Source organism: Polistes dominula, unplaced genomic scaffold (assembly GCF_049000335.1).
Source record: "Polistes dominula isolate Pdom_NZ unplaced genomic scaffold, Pdom_raw_medaka contig_11, whole genome shotgun sequence".
In the NCBI taxonomy this organism is placed as follows: domain Eukaryota; kingdom Metazoa; phylum Arthropoda; class Insecta; order Hymenoptera; family Vespidae; genus Polistes; species Polistes dominula.
In genome coordinates, this window is record NW_028301154.1 from 4,360,498 (window position 1) to 4,375,231 (window position 14,734).

The following is a 14,734-nucleotide window of genomic DNA, read 5'->3' on the forward strand; positions in this document are numbered from 1 at the left end:
ATATTCGATAAAAATATGTATATTATTTTTGGTTACAATATGGCAATATCATTTTAATTAATAATTGTATGCAATATAATACAATTAAAATAATGTGGAATGTGTACATAAATACCTCTCTGAAGCTTTATTGTTATTAAATACATTTGCGTCGTCTATGCAAACTTGTAGTCTCTCTTAAACTTTTTACTTTTCTTTTTTTTTCAACTGATTTTAAATTATATCTATGTACATCATTTAATACATCTTGAATAATGTTTTCTTTTTTCAAGTATAAAACTGTGCACATATATTTATATAAAATTATATTATTATTATTATTATTATTATTATTATTATTTAAACATAGGTATATATAATTTTTTAATATTTGATTTTGTTTTCTGGCACAGCATTGATTGCAATTATTTAGTTCATACAATACTCTCATGCATATGTATATGTGTGTATATTAATATCATGGAATGTTTATGTATTATTTACATATACCTTATTTAAATTAATAAAACCTTGTGCTTAATATACAATATGTCTCTCTATATATATATAAAAAAATGTATTTTGTGCAAACAATAATGTTTCTCTAATAAAATACAGTAAATGATCGGTTAATGAACATTTTACAAAATAAGTGCAAAAAAAACCCGACGCTGTATAGAAGATTTGTAAAACTGTAAATTTATCTTTTTCATGATGATTAGCAGATTATGTTTGTCAACCGACCAACTACTGCACATTAAATGATCGACATCATACGAGACGTATTTATTAATTTAACAAGATAATATCTTTGAATGATAATAAACTTATTATAAGAAAATAATATTCCAGTCATTATCATACAAACATATTACGCAAATGTACTCCCATAAAGGAATGTTCTAATGTTCATATAAAATATCATTTAAAATAATATAATATAATAAAATAAAAATTCTATATAAATATATATAAGTTTTTTCATGGCCATATTTTCTTAAACAGATCCATAAATGAATCGTATATCATGAATGTTATAGCAACATCTAAACATACTCTACTTAATCTTGGAATAGTGCCTTTATAAAAGGCTAATGGACCCTCTTTTTTCCATACTTGGATAACGCAGTCTATACTGCTTTTATATTTTGATGCCTCCAAACCCTAAAAATAAAAGTTCAATTATAATACTGAAAGTTGCTTAAATAATTAAGGAAAGAATATTGTTACGCACCTGCATTCTAGTTTTGACAACATCTACAGGGGTATTTCCAAAAACTGAAGCTGCTCCAGCACATGCACCAAACGCACCGACAACAACCTTAGGAACATTTTTATTATTGTCACCACCTCTGTACCAGTCTTTTAATGTTTCCATTACAAAAAATCGTATTGCTTGATTAGAGCCTTGTTTTAAAATAGTAGGCATAACACCTTGGTATACTCCTTTGAATCCTGTTCAACAAAATAACGATATTAAATAATAATAAATAATTGATTATATAATAATTGATATTGTTGTTAATGAAAACACATTCATGGTAGTAATTTAAGATACATGAAGTATATAATTATTGATATTTTAAGTGAGAGTTTTCAAGGGAATACACACGCATATGATCAATTAATAATATATATAAAAAAGGAGAAAAACATGTCTTACTATCTCAATCTTGTAAACGTCAGCTTACAAGCGGTATTATCTTTCCTTTTCATCAGTCAAGTTAATACGGTTCAAGGACTAAGTCTGCATATACCATTATTCTTATCATTCATTTAAAAGATACTTTTATGTATGTCATAATTTTGTAAATTCTTATTTAAACCAATTACAAAATTATGTATTAGTAGGATAAAAATAGAAATATGTGAAAATGAGCATTTCTTAAAAAACAAAGACTCACACTCATAAATATGTATCTATAGATATTATGTAATAATATATAATTCATCATACTTCAACTGTGTGTAATAAATTTGTGCCAGAATTTTCAACGCTAATGAAAAGAAGAAAAGAACGCTCATGATAATAAAAATGTATATAAGCAATATTTACATCATAAAAGAAATATTTTGGTCACATAAAGAAAAAGTGTAGAACAGTAGAAATGCTTACCATTTTCTTTGACTATCAAACTAACGCCGTGAAAAAATCCCTTAAACTTAGGATTAGGCGATCTCTGATCATTAATAAATTTAACTTTGACCGTTTCCATAGGAGTCACCGCGAAAATAGCTTCGCATACACCAGCGCAAAGTCCTGCCAAAAGTTTTCTCTGAGCATTGAGATTTCCATCTGCGTCGACCAATCTTTTTTTAACTGATTCGAAAGCACCAAAACGTACTGCTGATTTTGGTATAGAGCCATAAAGGAGAACGGATAGGCCTCTGTATAATCCAAAGAATCCACGAGTTTTGACAGTTTTTGTTACGCAATCCCATATTCCTGTATATTCTTTGCCAGCTCCACTTTTACCATCCAATTGTAGTTGTGTTTTTACATATTCAGTTGGGTATGTAATACAAATTTCTATACCTCCGGTAATACCACCTGCCAACAATAAGTACAAAATATATACATTAAAGTCAATATATTCTTTCTTATTGAAGGTTAACGTAGTTTTAACCTTTGAACTGTCGCACCATAGAGTGAGCATCACAAACATTATATTTCTCTCTCTCTCTCTCTTTCTTTTAATAGCTCATTCAATGACCGAAGTACACAAACACGCGTGCAAATCATGCGTGTGATGCATGCATAGAAATATATTTAAATACATATATACACATATATGTATATATATATATATCGAACCACTTGATGGAAATAAAAAATCTAAACTTGACAAATGTCAGAAGTAAATGTTTTTCAGTCAATTTGATAAGATAACGGAAAGTTTCTAGTTAAAAAAAAAAAAAAAAAAAAACACGACCTACTTATTACAAAATAATTAAATAATGAGAAAAAAAAAATAAACAACTGTGTACCAGCAATGATTCCTTTGAGACCAATATTAGTAGCACCGGCAGCAGCCAGAACCGAACCATTCTGAAGCCATGGTCTACTTGGGAATGGATTTTTATTATTGTATGATGATATTAATGACGTTTCTTGTATAAATTGATGCCTTAACCAAACTGGATCCATGGCGATCGCGAAAACTATGACAACACAACAATAACACAATGAGTTTAGTATTCTTCTTTCTTTGAAGTCTTTCACTGAAGACGTCGAAACCAAAAGTGATCCGATCAAGTCATGTGTGACCGTCAATGGTGCGTACAAATGATACTTCTACGATTCCCCTTCTTCTTATTTTTCGTCGTCGTCGTCGTCGTACGACTTCTTTTGATCGCTTCTTTTTCCTGCTACGCGCGACCTCATTAAATTTCGATATTTCATCGAAACGATTAGGTAAAAATAAAACATTTTGTTTGTTTGTTTGTTTTTTTTTTTTTTTTTTTTTTATAAATATCCTTTTTCCCCTATTACCGATGACTTTCAATATTTCTTGAAGAAATTTGATGACGTATCTTTTTTATTTGCTTACATACTTATATTACATTTCATTGTAAGATCTTGGAATTTTTTTTATTAAATCGACGACGTTTTATCAATTATAATTAGTTTTTTATAAAAAAACTAATTCCTACATATGGTATAAAATTGTTTTCTTATCTTATTTAACGTCTCTTATTTGCAAAAAGTACATGACACAGTTTTCTCATGAAAATAAATTCTATAATTTGTGTGGATCAAAATGATTTGTATTTACAAATGATCTATTCACTTTTATTTAATATTAAAGTTCACAGACGACGAGATATATAATTAATTGTTAAATAAAATATCACTTTATAAAAGTGTTTGTTTTATTGGTAGAAAAATTGTAATAATTTGCTTGAAAATTGTTAGAAAAAGAAGAAAAATAAGTAAATCGATAAATAGTTTTATATAAATTTCTTTGCTTAACATCGACACATTTTTTTTAGTACATATTTATATTTTTTCCTCCCCTATATTTTTTCATTTTATTTCATTTCTTTTGTCATTTTTTTTTTCTTTTATTTTCTCTTTTTTAATAAGAATTAGGAAAAGATAGAGTTTAATCTTCCATTCTAAATAAACAATTATAGGAAATAAACATTACTCCTTATTTAAAATAATAATGGTTCATACATTATTTACCATCCAGGTGTGGTATTTGCTAATCTTCGCATACGCCTGAAATATAAATCACAAATTATTTTCCGAATCAGAGAAATAATATTGTTTCTTAATATTGAAATATTTTACCGAGTATTTCTATCTTGATCTCTTATTTTTTTCTCCATTTCCGCGTCGGTTAAAGTTTCTAAAAATGGAGCCCACTGATCGGCTTCGGACGGAGGTCTAAATGGTACTTCTACAGTTGGTAATGGCGCTTCAGAAAATGCATAGGTTCTTTGGTGCCATGATAATTGACCACGAACGCTGACAACGTTCATAAAGTGTAATTATTAATGTCAAATAAAATGAATATTAATGAATCAAAATGAATAATAAAATTACCTATAAGCAATAGCCGTAACAAATTCTCCACCGAGTCCTAATTCAGCGCATAATTTCATGGCAAACTTTTCAGGATTATTTTCTTTCTCGGACATGTCCCATTCTACTTGGTCTACTAAGGATGTATTACCTACATGTATGTTCAATTTAATGATTACTCTTTGATCGCATTGTTCTTCTAAAATAGTTTCTTGCGGGAAGGCTTCTATTTGTTGTCTTATAGCTTGAGCTATCGCAGGAACAAAAGTTAATGGATTCAAATCTAAATCATCGCATAATACTTCTGCAAATTGTTCCGGTGTTATAAGACTTTCTATAAAAAAAAAGATTATTTAACTTTAACTTAATTAATTAAATATTGAAGAGTAAAAAGAATGTAGTAATGCGTACCATTTTTATTCCAAGTAAAAGTATCCCTCAATTTTTGACCTTCTATTTCCATGTCCAAACGTATGGGAACCAACATTTCTTGTTGTGCTGCGTTTTCTAAATTGGCAGAAGGATCTGTATCGTCGAAACTATAGCAGATAAAATAAATATAACTTCTATATTATTAAATGTCTTAATCTTCAATGACTAAAATGATTATTTACCACAATGGAAATGTTCTGACTTTTTTATTGTGGACCCTATTTCGATTGATAGGCGTAGCTTGTGGTACTGCATCTAAATGCGAACTGTTGGGCAAACTTGGTACCCATGCCATTGACTTTTTAGATTTTCCTTCTCTAGGTGCAGGTGGTTCAGTAGAATGCACTGATACAGCTTTATACTTATCATCATTACCTTCAATAATATCTTCTACTTCGCTAGCTCTCAAAAGTGATACACTTGATGCAAGTACATGCTGGCTCAACCCAAGTTCAACTAATTTTTTACGTTCATCATTAGTTATAGACCTTCTGAACATACCAGGATAACGTTTATATAACGACCCACGAAAGAGTCGCAAATAATTGCCCACTTCTGAGCCAATACAATAATATTCTCCATTTTCCTCTACTTGAAAACTTATAGGTTTATCTCCGTAAGTACGCAATGCCATATTATATTTCTTTTTTCACTACAAAATAAGAACGATATTACTTTTAAACATATCCTACAAATATGCTTGTATCAATTATTTATTATTAATTATGAAAAAAAAACTTTTCTCTAACCACTAAACATATAGAATTGAATTTTTGTAATGAAGAATGCTGTTAAATCAACCACTATAATATCAGATTAGCAATAGTAATATATTCCAGTAGATGGCAGAAGGTTCGCTTTATTGAAACTGCCATCTGAAGTTTGAACTAATTACTAACTTTCTAGTTACTCAGTCGATAATCAAATGTTGCGTTACCGACGGAAATCTTACAAAATGGTATTTCATTTTTCTAATATACTATTATATACAATTATATATAAATGTGAATAATTACAAATGAATAAAAGGTAATTAAATGATATAAAATATAGGAAAGGTTCTTTACATTGTAAAATATAAATTTGTCAAAGAAAATTCACATGATTGCGGCGTGTAAACAATATGTGCCGCCAAATAGAGTGCGCTAGTATTCAGAACTCGATGGATTAATTGCAATGAGGGCAAATATTTTCATCGAAAATACGATTATACATGAAAACAGAAGTAGAAAGTAATATCGTCAAAGGATGATTGAAAATTTCGAGATAACAAAGAAAATGCAGATCGCAAAGTTATTAAGATTGAAAATGTTTAACCTTTATCTGTCGAGATTGACATCATTTATAATTCTGTCTTGAGAAGAAATGAGTTGAAAAGTAAATGTGTGATCGGTTTATATATGGCCGGTTTATATCGATATAAGGAACAAGGATTAAAGGGTCGATAAAAATATTTCGTGAAAATAGAAAACATTTTGTGTACTGTTTTTCAATAAAAAATCCAAAATTGAAGTTTCAATGAAATTGAAGTATCAATGAAATAAATAATTGAATTTTTGTTGTTCAAAATAAAGGGTGAAAAATAAATAATAAAGATCCATGTGCGCTTAATCATTTCCCTTTGGTTGCGCATCGTTCCTATTACAGTTTCTATAGATATGTATGCGTGTTGTGTACGCGCAAGTGTACTGTCTCTGGTAATACACATTTCTTCGATTCGTAAAAAGGGGAGTTTTGCTAGGAGGTACTGCGCAGTGAAGCTGTTGTTTTTTAACAAGTTGTAATAAAAAGAAACAAGGCCAATAATAATCGCCTCCCTGTATGTGTTTCGCGCTTGCTAGTATAAACGCCGGTAATGAGTGTTTATACTGGAACGACTGTAACGATATCATCGACGACGACGACGACGACGACGACGACGACGACAACAACGACGGCGACGACAACGACGGCGGCGGTAACGACAACGGCAACAGCAACGGCGACAACAACGACAGCAACAACAGCTACAACAGATACAACAGCAACGACAGCAACAACGACAACGACGACGGCAACAGCTTCGGCGTCGGCGGTTCTTCTGTCGCCAGATTCCGCCAATGGTTGGATTGAATTTTGTGAAAGACACGCCCGTGCCTCGGCCTCTGACTTTGCCAAAGCTTTCTGCACTTATGTCAGCCTAAATCTACCTGAAAGTGCAAGATCAACTTTATCTCATCGTGACTTTCTTAGAAAATTTGTCGAAAGTTTTTGCGAACATTTTGAAAGCGAATACTTACGTCGTACTGTTAGGTCTGTCGAGTTTAATCTTTTGTCAATTTTTAACGTTAACTTGTTTTTTCTCCTTTTCCAAAGCTTATGTTTATTCTATTTTTTAGATCACTAACTGCATACGATGTTCGACAAACAGCGTTCACTGAAAGAGATCCAAATGCCATATCTCAAAATAACAATGCTCCGATTCGTGCTTCATCGCACGAAGAATTTAGCGATTACTCTGAACACGATGGTGAAACAGTATCACCTAAACCAGTTCACAAACCTTTCTTTCGCCGGTTGTCGTTTAAAGGACTTAAAAAAGGAAAGAGTTTCTTTCACAAACAACAGAGTGACGAAGTAGAATTGTCTCACAGTGAACACCGTAGAGATAAACATTCAAAAACTAAACTTTCTAAAATTGTTGTTGAATGTAGAAAGGAGGGTATTGTTAATTCTTTAATGGGGGAGTACATAGACGGAACTCAAAAATGGGAAAAATCTAGATTGGCATTGATAAAAGCAATCGGAGGTTATATGCTAGAATTTTATTCTCCTCCAAAAGCGGTCAAACCACGCAGCGGTGTATTTTGTTCTGCAATAACTGAAGCCAGAGAAACCACAGCACTTGAAATGCCAGATCATGAAAACACATTTGTTCTGAAAACACAAAATATGGAATTTGTAATAGAAGCTCATGATTCTAATGATATGAGATCTTGGCTGGCTACTATTAAATACTGCATGCGTACTGTACAGCAAAATTCTACCACACCTGTCTCTGGTACACGAGATTCAATAGTAGATTCCTTAGGACACTCTTCTACTATTGGAGTTAGTAGCGAAGGTGATAGATTAAGGGCCAATTCAGCAAGTAAAGGTTCTCGAATAACATCTCATGAGCCAACTACAGAGGAAGCATTATCCAATCCACCGGAATTGCCTCCAAGATTGCGTATGCAAAGTAGTAGTAATTTGGAATTATGTTCGTCACAACAAGAAATTGAACAATGTGAGAAATAATATGCATGTTTAACTATCGATTATATTATATATGTATATATATAGATATAATGGAATAAAATCTCAATGAATTTATTGTTTCCTTTTAGTAGCTACAAATGACGGTGAACTAGATTTATCAAGTAGCTTACGAGAGTATCCTTGGTTTCATGGTACACTGCCACGTTCAGATGCAGCACAGCTTGTTTTGCACAGTTCTGCTAATGGCCATGGTGTCTTTCTTGTTCGCCAAAGTGAAACACGAAAAGGAGAATTTGTATTAACATTTAACTTTCAGGGAAGAGCAAAGGTGATTCTATTTTAAAGACTATTAATAAATAACTACTAATATATTGCAATGATATATTATTCCTTGATATTTATTATTTTAGCATTTACGAATGACATTAAACGATCAAGGCCATTGTCGTGTCCAACACCTTTGTTTTCCGGCGATATACGATATGTTAGAACATTTTCGTCAGAATGCCATACCTCTTGAATCTGGTGGAACTGCAGATGTTACTCTAACAGAATTCGTGGTGGCTAATCCTGCTTATCGAACGACGCAACATCATATGATAGGCGTAATGCAACAGTCGCAAGAAAGAAGACCTCCGGTAGCTCCAGAGCCCAGAGAAGTAAGAGTCAGCAGTGGAAGTCTAACTCCTCTTGAATGAGCGCGAGTGGCCAACACCCACAGTCTGAAGTCTGATTTACAGACAGTGAGTAGATAACTAGATAAAGTGATGCGCTCTCTTTCCATTCATCTCATAAGTATAATGGCTCTACCAAATTCGATTTAAATTTTGAAATATATTGCATATAGAAATTGTCTTATATACCATTATTAGTCTCCATTCAAAAACTAATCCTAATATATGAAATTATAATGAATGTTTGGACAATTTCTTCAGATTTAAATATCTTATAGCGCGCTAATGTTTCTATCCTACAAAAGTCTAAGTTATATATTATTGGAATGTAATTATTCTAATAACAACATTTGTTGGCTAAAAAGGAAATGACAGTGGGGCAAAAAAGCTCGCTTTTTCATACGATGATGGTGTATTCTTAAAACTTCTGGTAAATTACGATCAATTGAAACATTAACTTGTAGTATTTTTCCTATATTATCTTTAACGATAACCAGAAAATTTAAGAATTTATCCACCAGTGTTTAGAAGAACATATCAAATAATTGTGTATAATTAAATTAGGTACACACATATGGAGGTTCTATAAGAACACGTACTGAGTCCTTGGAAAGACTGGAACAACTACATAACATTGCAGAGCAACAAGGTTCAACATCGACCACTAGCAGAGCGGTTCAAAATACGTATAGTTTTCTCTGACGATGGATACGTTATCATTTTTATCGTTAGAACAATATTTTATTTCTTTCAGAATTAAGTTGCACTGATAAGACCAACTAAACAAATCTAAATCCTATATTCTTTTCAAGAGCTACGTTGTATTGTTTAAGATTTCATATTTTGCCAATATCATTTTATTATAATCAAGAGTATGATTAATAACTCTATTCTTTTTTATCTCCTACAGTTAGATGACAATTAACAATTACCTTATTTTTTATTAATATAAATTTTACATTTGATATCGCGCGAGTTTTTCTAATCATAACAATTGATTACAATATTGATCAAATATTCATTTCTAAAGTAATCTATTACATTCTGCAATATATTAGAATGTTAAACTTAAGGTAGCATTTGAAGCAGCTTTTAAAAACTTGATTTCATTTTATGAAACATGGTTTTTTTTTCAATCATATATATTAGGTGTAGAAATTAATTCGGTGCCTTTTTTTAAACAATCATTACTTTTGTTCGAATTCAAATCAAGAGTAGTTCATTTACCGACCACGAAACAAGGCACGAAACATTAAAACGCTCAACCATATGTTGCTTTAAGCACGTCAGACGGACTCTATTTATACCTTGGGATGAGAAGTTCTCTTCTCCCTTATCGGCTTACTCTCCGGACCTGGTCTCTTCAAACTACCATCTTTTTAGGGCCTAAAAACACTATTTGTCGAAGGAGTGCTTCAAGTTGCTTGAAGAAGTCCAATAAATGCATAGAAGATTTCATAGCCAGCAAATCACCGTCATTCTACGAGGATAACATTTATAAGTTACCCAATAGGCGGTAAAAAAACTATAGAAAATAACGGTAAATATTACAAAACATAATACTGTACCTAGTATTTATAATAAAATCTCCAAATTAAGTAAAAAATGCACCAAATTAATGTCTACTCTTAATATATATATACATATATAGGAAAAATAAAAGACATTTTTAAATTTATCCAATAAATTTGTGTCGACGATACTATCCGAAAACATTTTAAAACTTCTTTTTTTAATATACATTCAAAAGAAAAAGGACATTTACTTTGTCAAGTAATAACTTTAGTAATAAGATTTACTTTTTCCTTCTTTTCTTTTGTCTATTATTAAAGAAGATAAAAAAAAATCTTATAAAGTTTTGTTGCGTGCGTGAAATATAAAATTGGAAATTTTGGAAAATTGGTATTTTTTTAATTTGTTTTATAATACGGCATCAATTTGAATTAAAATAGATGATTGAGACTACATGAATGAATATTAATATTTAATAGATTTTTTCGGAAACTTTATTTGCTGTCTGCTTGAAATAACATATGTAAGAAAACTTAGGATGTATGTACTTACATAATATCACATATAAGAACATGTTTATACATGATGTACTGCCATATATTACGATTTACATTATCCCTCTCACTTTCTTTTTTTCCTAATTAATGCAATTGATTTTTTATTCTTGCGGGGACTAATTCCAAAGTACTTGGGAGGACGGTCAAAAAGGATTACGTACTTTTTAATATATTTCAAATATATATACACATGCACAAACATAAAAACACCACCATACTCTTATTAATTTATATTTCATTATTAAGTTACCTTTTATGAATTCGATAAGTTTGTTTAGATGTTATCATTTTGAAAACCATAATAAATCCATTTAAATATTGCATTTAACGGTTTAATAGTTCAACAGAAGGAAAATAATATTTGAATTACATAGTATTAGATATATTTGTGTGTTAACGTTTGTGTCAAATTTATTGTTTAACACCTACAAATGTACACTCCTTGCCAGTTTTTTTGATAGTTTGTAATACCTCATCGGAGGATAATGTTGTTTTCACAGATACCATTTTATTAGCTAAGTTAACGTTAATATCACTTACACCTACCAAATAAAATTGTCAATATTACATGACATTAACAAATATTTGATCATTGGGAATATTTAAAAAAAAAAAAAAAAAAAACTTACAAACCTGCCTTTTTATTAAGAACATTTTGAACGGAATTGACACATCCTTCACACGTCATTTCAACTCGAAATTCGTAGACCTTTAAATGAAAATTATTTCATATAATTGACATTTTTGAAAAAGTAAATAAAATGACAATTTTCTTACCTGCGACGCCATAATATCACTGAAAAAATATATAAAAGATTTGACGTGGCATATAACACCAAAGTTACTTTTCTCCTTCTTTTTCTTACCACCAAGTACTATTTCTTGATATACCAAACAAGTTTTTATCAAAAGATAAGTTCTTAATTATTGATGATAATCGTTTGATCAAGTTTTCAACAATTTCACTTATAACTAATAACATACAATCATAGAGGCAATGAGTTGTTCTTTTAGTCCATTTAGATTGACGTGCGTGGCTCCCCCTTTTGTGATCTTTTTACAACAGTCTTTTATAATCATGGTTAAATGGTTACGATCAAAATAAACTAAGGAAAATTTGTCAATAAAGTTTTCTAACTTTTTATAATTATATTTATCAACAATTGTTCATTTATCAACAATTACAACCTACAAATTTTCATATCATTTATTAACTAGTATGTAATAAACTTGTTTTATTTGATGTAATTAATTCTGTTTATATGTGTATATTTATTTATGTTTAAGTTCTTTCTCAACTGCACTTAATCGTTGTTCTAATATACGAACAGTATTTCGTAATGATTCAACTTGTTCATTTAACATTTCTATTATATTACTAGATTGACTAGAATACGAATCAGGTACTTTATATTGTCCAATACAAGAAGAATCTTGTTTTCTTTCCTTGCGTTGTCTCTCTTTTTTCAAATTAATCACTTCGACTTGTATATTTTCATTAGGTAACTTGGGAATAGATTCTTTACAAATTTTAGAATCAAATTTAGATTCCACAGATTCCAGCGATGATAATAAAAACTAAAGAAAATGTCACTATATTCGTTGAAATGTAAACACAACATATAAATGTATTAGATTAGAATCAATACCTCTTGCTGTTCTGCATAATCTTCAGTTTTCTCATGTCTTGATTCTTCTCGAGTATCCGTGTCGCTTGACCATTCATCTTCATCATATTTAATATCTTGGACAGGCGGTATGAATACTCTAGGAACTTTTCTATTGTTATCATCTTTATCAAAATTAGTCTTCCATGTTAAAAGCTGAAAATCAGCACCACCCGATACAAAGTAATCTCCGTTGAGAGAAAAGGCGATTGATCTAACAGCACCATTGTGCCCTTTGAGTGTATAGATTGGACGGCCTTCCAATAAATCTAAAACCTAAAAGAGACATCACACGGATTTTGGTACTTCTTTTTCAAAAGAGAACAAAACTTTACATGTAAATGTATAGAAAGAATTCAATTACTTTCATAGTAGTATCTTCGGAAGCAGTTAACATAAAATTTCCTTTGGGATGAAATTTGGCTACGTTCACAGGACCTTTGTGGATGGCATAATGTTGATACAACGAACCCATCCTTAGATCATATAATTTGATGTATCCACCGGTATTAGCTGATCCAATAACACCACCACTTGGATGAAATTCTACGTATAAGGCTGGAGCTGTAAATTGAAGTTTTATTATTTCATTTGTTTTATTAATTCAAATGCGAAAAATAATTGCAATACATATAATATACCTTTAACTTCATTAATAGTTTTAACACATTTTCCAGTAGAGACATCCCATAATTTAACAGTCTTATCATCGCTGCAAGATATTATAAGTCTGCTATCAGGAGAAAACTTGGCACATCTGACCCAATTTGTGTGTCCATTAAATGATAGAAGAAATTTTCTTTTACATAACATCCACAATTTACAAGTTTTATCATAGGACGCGCTTAGCAACTAAAACACAATTAAATCTATGAGAATAATGTTCAAGGATAAATATTTAACAATTGATATATGATTTGAACAATACCCGTTCTCCATTTGGACAAAAATCTAATGAGCTTACAGCTCCCGAATGCGCTTTGAAATCTATGGATTGTCCTGTTATTCTACTAGGTATCCATATTCTTATAGAACGATCTCTTGATGCACTGGCTATGATTTCTCCAGAAGGCGCGTAACAAACATCCAAGACAGCATCTTTGTGAGCCTTTAATTGAAATCCTCTAATTGAATCACTTAAATTCCATAACATCAAACTTTTATCCAAACTACTAGATACGAGTTGATTATTATTAGGATGAAAGTGGAGACCGGTAATTGCATCCTTGTGACCTTTTAAATGTCTTTCTATAGCAGGATCGCATGCTGTTTCCACCATCACTATAATATATATATATATATATATAATATTACTACTAATAATTTTAACAAGAACGTTATTTAACTTAAATGTAAATATGCTAAATTAACGATAAATAACAAAATGATATCTAACATTGAATTGAACAAAAAATAAATAATCTAATTAATTATTGTCGAATAAATATAATAATGAATGAACTAATTTTTCGTTTAAATGAAATCTTTATAGAAATTCGAATTCAAACGAATATGTACTTGGTTCTACTACTACTCTAGTCTAATAACAGTCTAGATAGAAAATTCATTTTCGAGGTGCCAATTGTGTATCTTAGGGATCAAGGCGCCATCTGACGTAAGGCGGAAATAAACTAATATTCAAATGAAAAACTAATGGAGTTTTTTTTAGCAATATTTCCTATATAATTTATAGTAATACAGCTATGTATATATATATATATATTTTAGAGTGTGATTTTTCTTCAACTTTTATTAACATAAATAACATGTTTCTAATAAATATATATGTTTTTTAATAAAACAAACCACGCATGATTAATATTCTCTTTTGATAAAAAAAGAAGTCTTCAAAAGAGTCTATTGATTATATTTATTTAAATGCATAAAAATAGGCATGGCGATATTTGAAAACAACCGATGCTTAATCGTGTATATATATATACACAAAAGATAAAAGCTCCATCGATCAAATATATGTATATGTACCGTGAAAAATCGAAATTAGAAAATGTCAAGATTCACATGATCACTTGGAGTATGTCGAAATATTAATGTATAAGAATAAACCCAAATATTTTGGTATGTGTTGACAATTTACCATGTGAATCTTAACATTATCAAATTTCGATCTTTCACGGTTAA

At 30.4% G+C, this 14,734-nt stretch overlaps 5 protein-coding genes across 10 annotated transcripts; 1 reads left to right on the forward strand and 4 right to left on the reverse strand.

Moving 5' to 3' along the window:
* Positions 1–3: 3 nt before the first annotated feature.
* Positions 4–3,465, reverse strand: sea (mitochondrial citrate transporter scheggia). 2 transcript variants are annotated; one of them, XM_015328799.2, is made up of 4 exons: positions 2,968–3,465; positions 2,096–2,530; positions 1,214–1,434; positions 4–1,143 (listed from the first exon to the last, which is right to left on the reverse strand). In XM_015328799.2, the coding sequence occupies exons 1-4, from the start codon at positions 3,125–3,127 to the stop codon at positions 961–963; spliced, it is 999 nt and encodes a 332-aa protein (XP_015184285.1). In that variant the 5' UTR covers positions 3,128–3,465; the 3' UTR covers positions 4–960. The 2 variants fall into 2 exon arrangements, with proteins under 2 accessions (XP_015184285.1, XP_089034647.1); XM_089178521.1 differs by lacking the exon at positions 2,968–3,465 and adding an exon at positions 2,607–2,753.
* A 291-nt stretch (positions 3,466–3,756) lies between these two features.
* Positions 3,757–5,798, reverse strand: Snr1 (SWI/SNF related, matrix associated, actin dependent regulator of chromatin, subfamily b, member 1). Of its 2 annotated transcripts, XM_015328798.2 has the most exons (6): positions 5,692–5,798; positions 5,125–5,594; positions 4,922–5,049; positions 4,532–4,844; positions 4,277–4,453; positions 3,757–4,204 (listed from the first exon to the last, which is right to left on the reverse strand). In XM_015328798.2, exons 2-6 carry the CDS (start codon positions 5,574–5,576, stop codon positions 4,165–4,167), a joined length of 1,110 nt encoding a protein of 369 aa, XP_015184284.1. In that variant the 5' UTR covers positions 5,577–5,594; positions 5,692–5,798; the 3' UTR covers positions 3,757–4,164. The 2 variants fall into 2 exon arrangements, with proteins under 2 accessions (XP_015184284.1, XP_015184283.1); XM_015328797.2 differs by having other exon boundaries at positions 5,125–5,756.
* A 278-nt stretch (positions 5,799–6,076) lies between these two features.
* On the forward strand, positions 6,077–11,248 carry Lnk (SH2B adapter-like protein Lnk). 2 transcript variants are annotated; one of them, XM_015328800.2, is made up of 5 exons: positions 6,077–7,234; positions 7,321–8,210; positions 8,311–8,510; positions 8,593–8,841; positions 9,421–11,248. In XM_015328800.2, the coding sequence occupies exons 1-5, from the start codon at positions 6,798–6,800 to the stop codon at positions 9,556–9,558; spliced, it is 1,914 nt and encodes a 637-aa protein (XP_015184286.2). In that variant the 5' UTR covers positions 6,077–6,797; the 3' UTR covers positions 9,559–11,248. The 2 variants fall into 2 exon arrangements, with proteins under 2 accessions (XP_015184286.2, XP_015184287.2); XM_015328801.2 differs by having other exon boundaries at positions 6,078–7,234; positions 8,593–8,925; positions 9,421–9,612.
* Positions 11,242–11,836, reverse strand: Atox1 (Antioxidant 1 copper chaperone). Its single transcript, XM_015328805.2, has 3 exons — positions 11,703–11,836; positions 11,559–11,634; positions 11,242–11,467 (listed from the first exon to the last, which is right to left on the reverse strand). Exons 1-3 carry the CDS (start codon positions 11,712–11,714, stop codon positions 11,337–11,339), a joined length of 219 nt encoding a protein of 72 aa, XP_015184291.1. The 5' UTR covers positions 11,715–11,836; the 3' UTR covers positions 11,242–11,336.
* On the reverse strand, positions 11,242–14,104 carry Poc1 (Proteome of centrioles 1). Of its 3 annotated transcripts, none has more exons than XR_016178572.1 (7): positions 13,521–13,873; positions 13,234–13,444; positions 12,957–13,156; positions 12,575–12,868; positions 11,703–12,503; positions 11,563–11,634; positions 11,242–11,467 (listed from the first exon to the last, which is right to left on the reverse strand). XR_016178572.1 is itself a non-coding variant. In XM_089178518.1 (5 exons), the coding sequence occupies exons 1-5, from the start codon at positions 13,869–13,871 to the stop codon at positions 12,198–12,200; spliced, it is 1,362 nt and encodes a 453-aa protein (XP_089034644.1). In that variant the 5' UTR covers positions 13,872–14,104; the 3' UTR covers positions 12,050–12,197. The 3 variants fall into 3 exon arrangements, 1 of the variants encoding a protein (XP_089034644.1); XR_016178571.1 differs by having other exon boundaries at positions 11,555–11,634; XM_089178518.1 differs by lacking the exons at positions 11,242–11,467; positions 11,563–11,634 and having other exon boundaries at positions 12,050–12,503; positions 13,521–14,104.
* Between the last annotated feature and the right edge of the window lie 630 nt (positions 14,105–14,734).

What these genes read in the sequence shown, in the direction of transcription:
- Snr1 (XM_015328798.2), bottom strand. Translation starts at nt 5,576, where the DNA reads ATGGCATTGCGTACTTACGGAGATAAACCTATAAGTTTTCAAGTAGAG. An exon ending in TTTTACTTGGAATAAAAATG is followed by an intron (nt 4,845 to 4,921) that starts GTACGCATTACT and finishes TTTTTTTTATAG; the next exon opens with AAAGTCTTATAACACCGGAA. An exon ending in GTTACGGCTATTGCTTATAG is followed by an intron (nt 4,454 to 4,531) that starts GTAATTTTATTA and finishes GAACGTTGTCAG; the next exon opens with CGTTCGTGGTCAATTATCAT.
- sea (XM_015328799.2), bottom strand. Translation starts at nt 3,127, where the DNA reads ATGGATCCAGTTTGGTTAAGGCATCAATTTATACAAGAAACGTCATTA. An exon ending in TCTCAAAGGAATCATTGCTG is followed by an intron (nt 2,531 to 2,967) that starts GTACACAGTTGT and finishes TATTGTTGGCAG; the next exon opens with GTGGTATTACCGGAGGTATA. An exon ending in TTGTCAAAACTAGAATGCAG is followed by an intron (nt 1,144 to 1,213) that starts GTGCGTAACAAT and finishes TTTTATTTTTAG; the next exon opens with GGTTTGGAGGCATCAAAATA.
- Atox1 (XM_015328805.2), bottom strand. An exon ending in TGTTCTTAATAAAAAGGCAG is followed by an intron (nt 11,468 to 11,558) that starts GTTTGTAAGTTT and finishes TTTATTTGGTAG; the next exon opens with GTGTAAGTGATATTAACGTT.
- Poc1 (XM_089178518.1), bottom strand. Translation starts at nt 13,871, where the DNA reads ATGGTGGAAACAGCATGCGATCCTGCTATAGAAAGACATTTAAAAGGT. An exon ending in AACTATTAATGAAGTTAAAG is followed by an intron (nt 13,157 to 13,233) that starts GTATATTATATG and finishes TTCAATTTACAG; the next exon opens with CTCCAGCCTTATACGTAGAA. An exon ending in CCGAAGATACTACTATGAAA is followed by an intron (nt 12,869 to 12,956) that starts GTAATTGAATTC and finishes TGTCTCTTTTAG; the next exon opens with GTTTTAGATTTATTGGAAGG.
- Lnk (XM_015328800.2), top strand. Translation starts at nt 6,798, where the DNA reads ATGAGTGTTTATACTGGAACGACTGTAACGATATCATCGACGACGACG. An exon ending in TACTTACGTCGTACTGTTAG is followed by an intron (nt 7,235 to 7,320) that starts GTCTGTCGAGTT and finishes TCTATTTTTTAG; the next exon opens with ATCACTAACTGCATACGATG. An exon ending in ACTTTCAGGGAAGAGCAAAG is followed by an intron (nt 8,511 to 8,592) that starts GTGATTCTATTT and finishes TTATTATTTTAG; the next exon opens with CATTTACGAATGACATTAAA.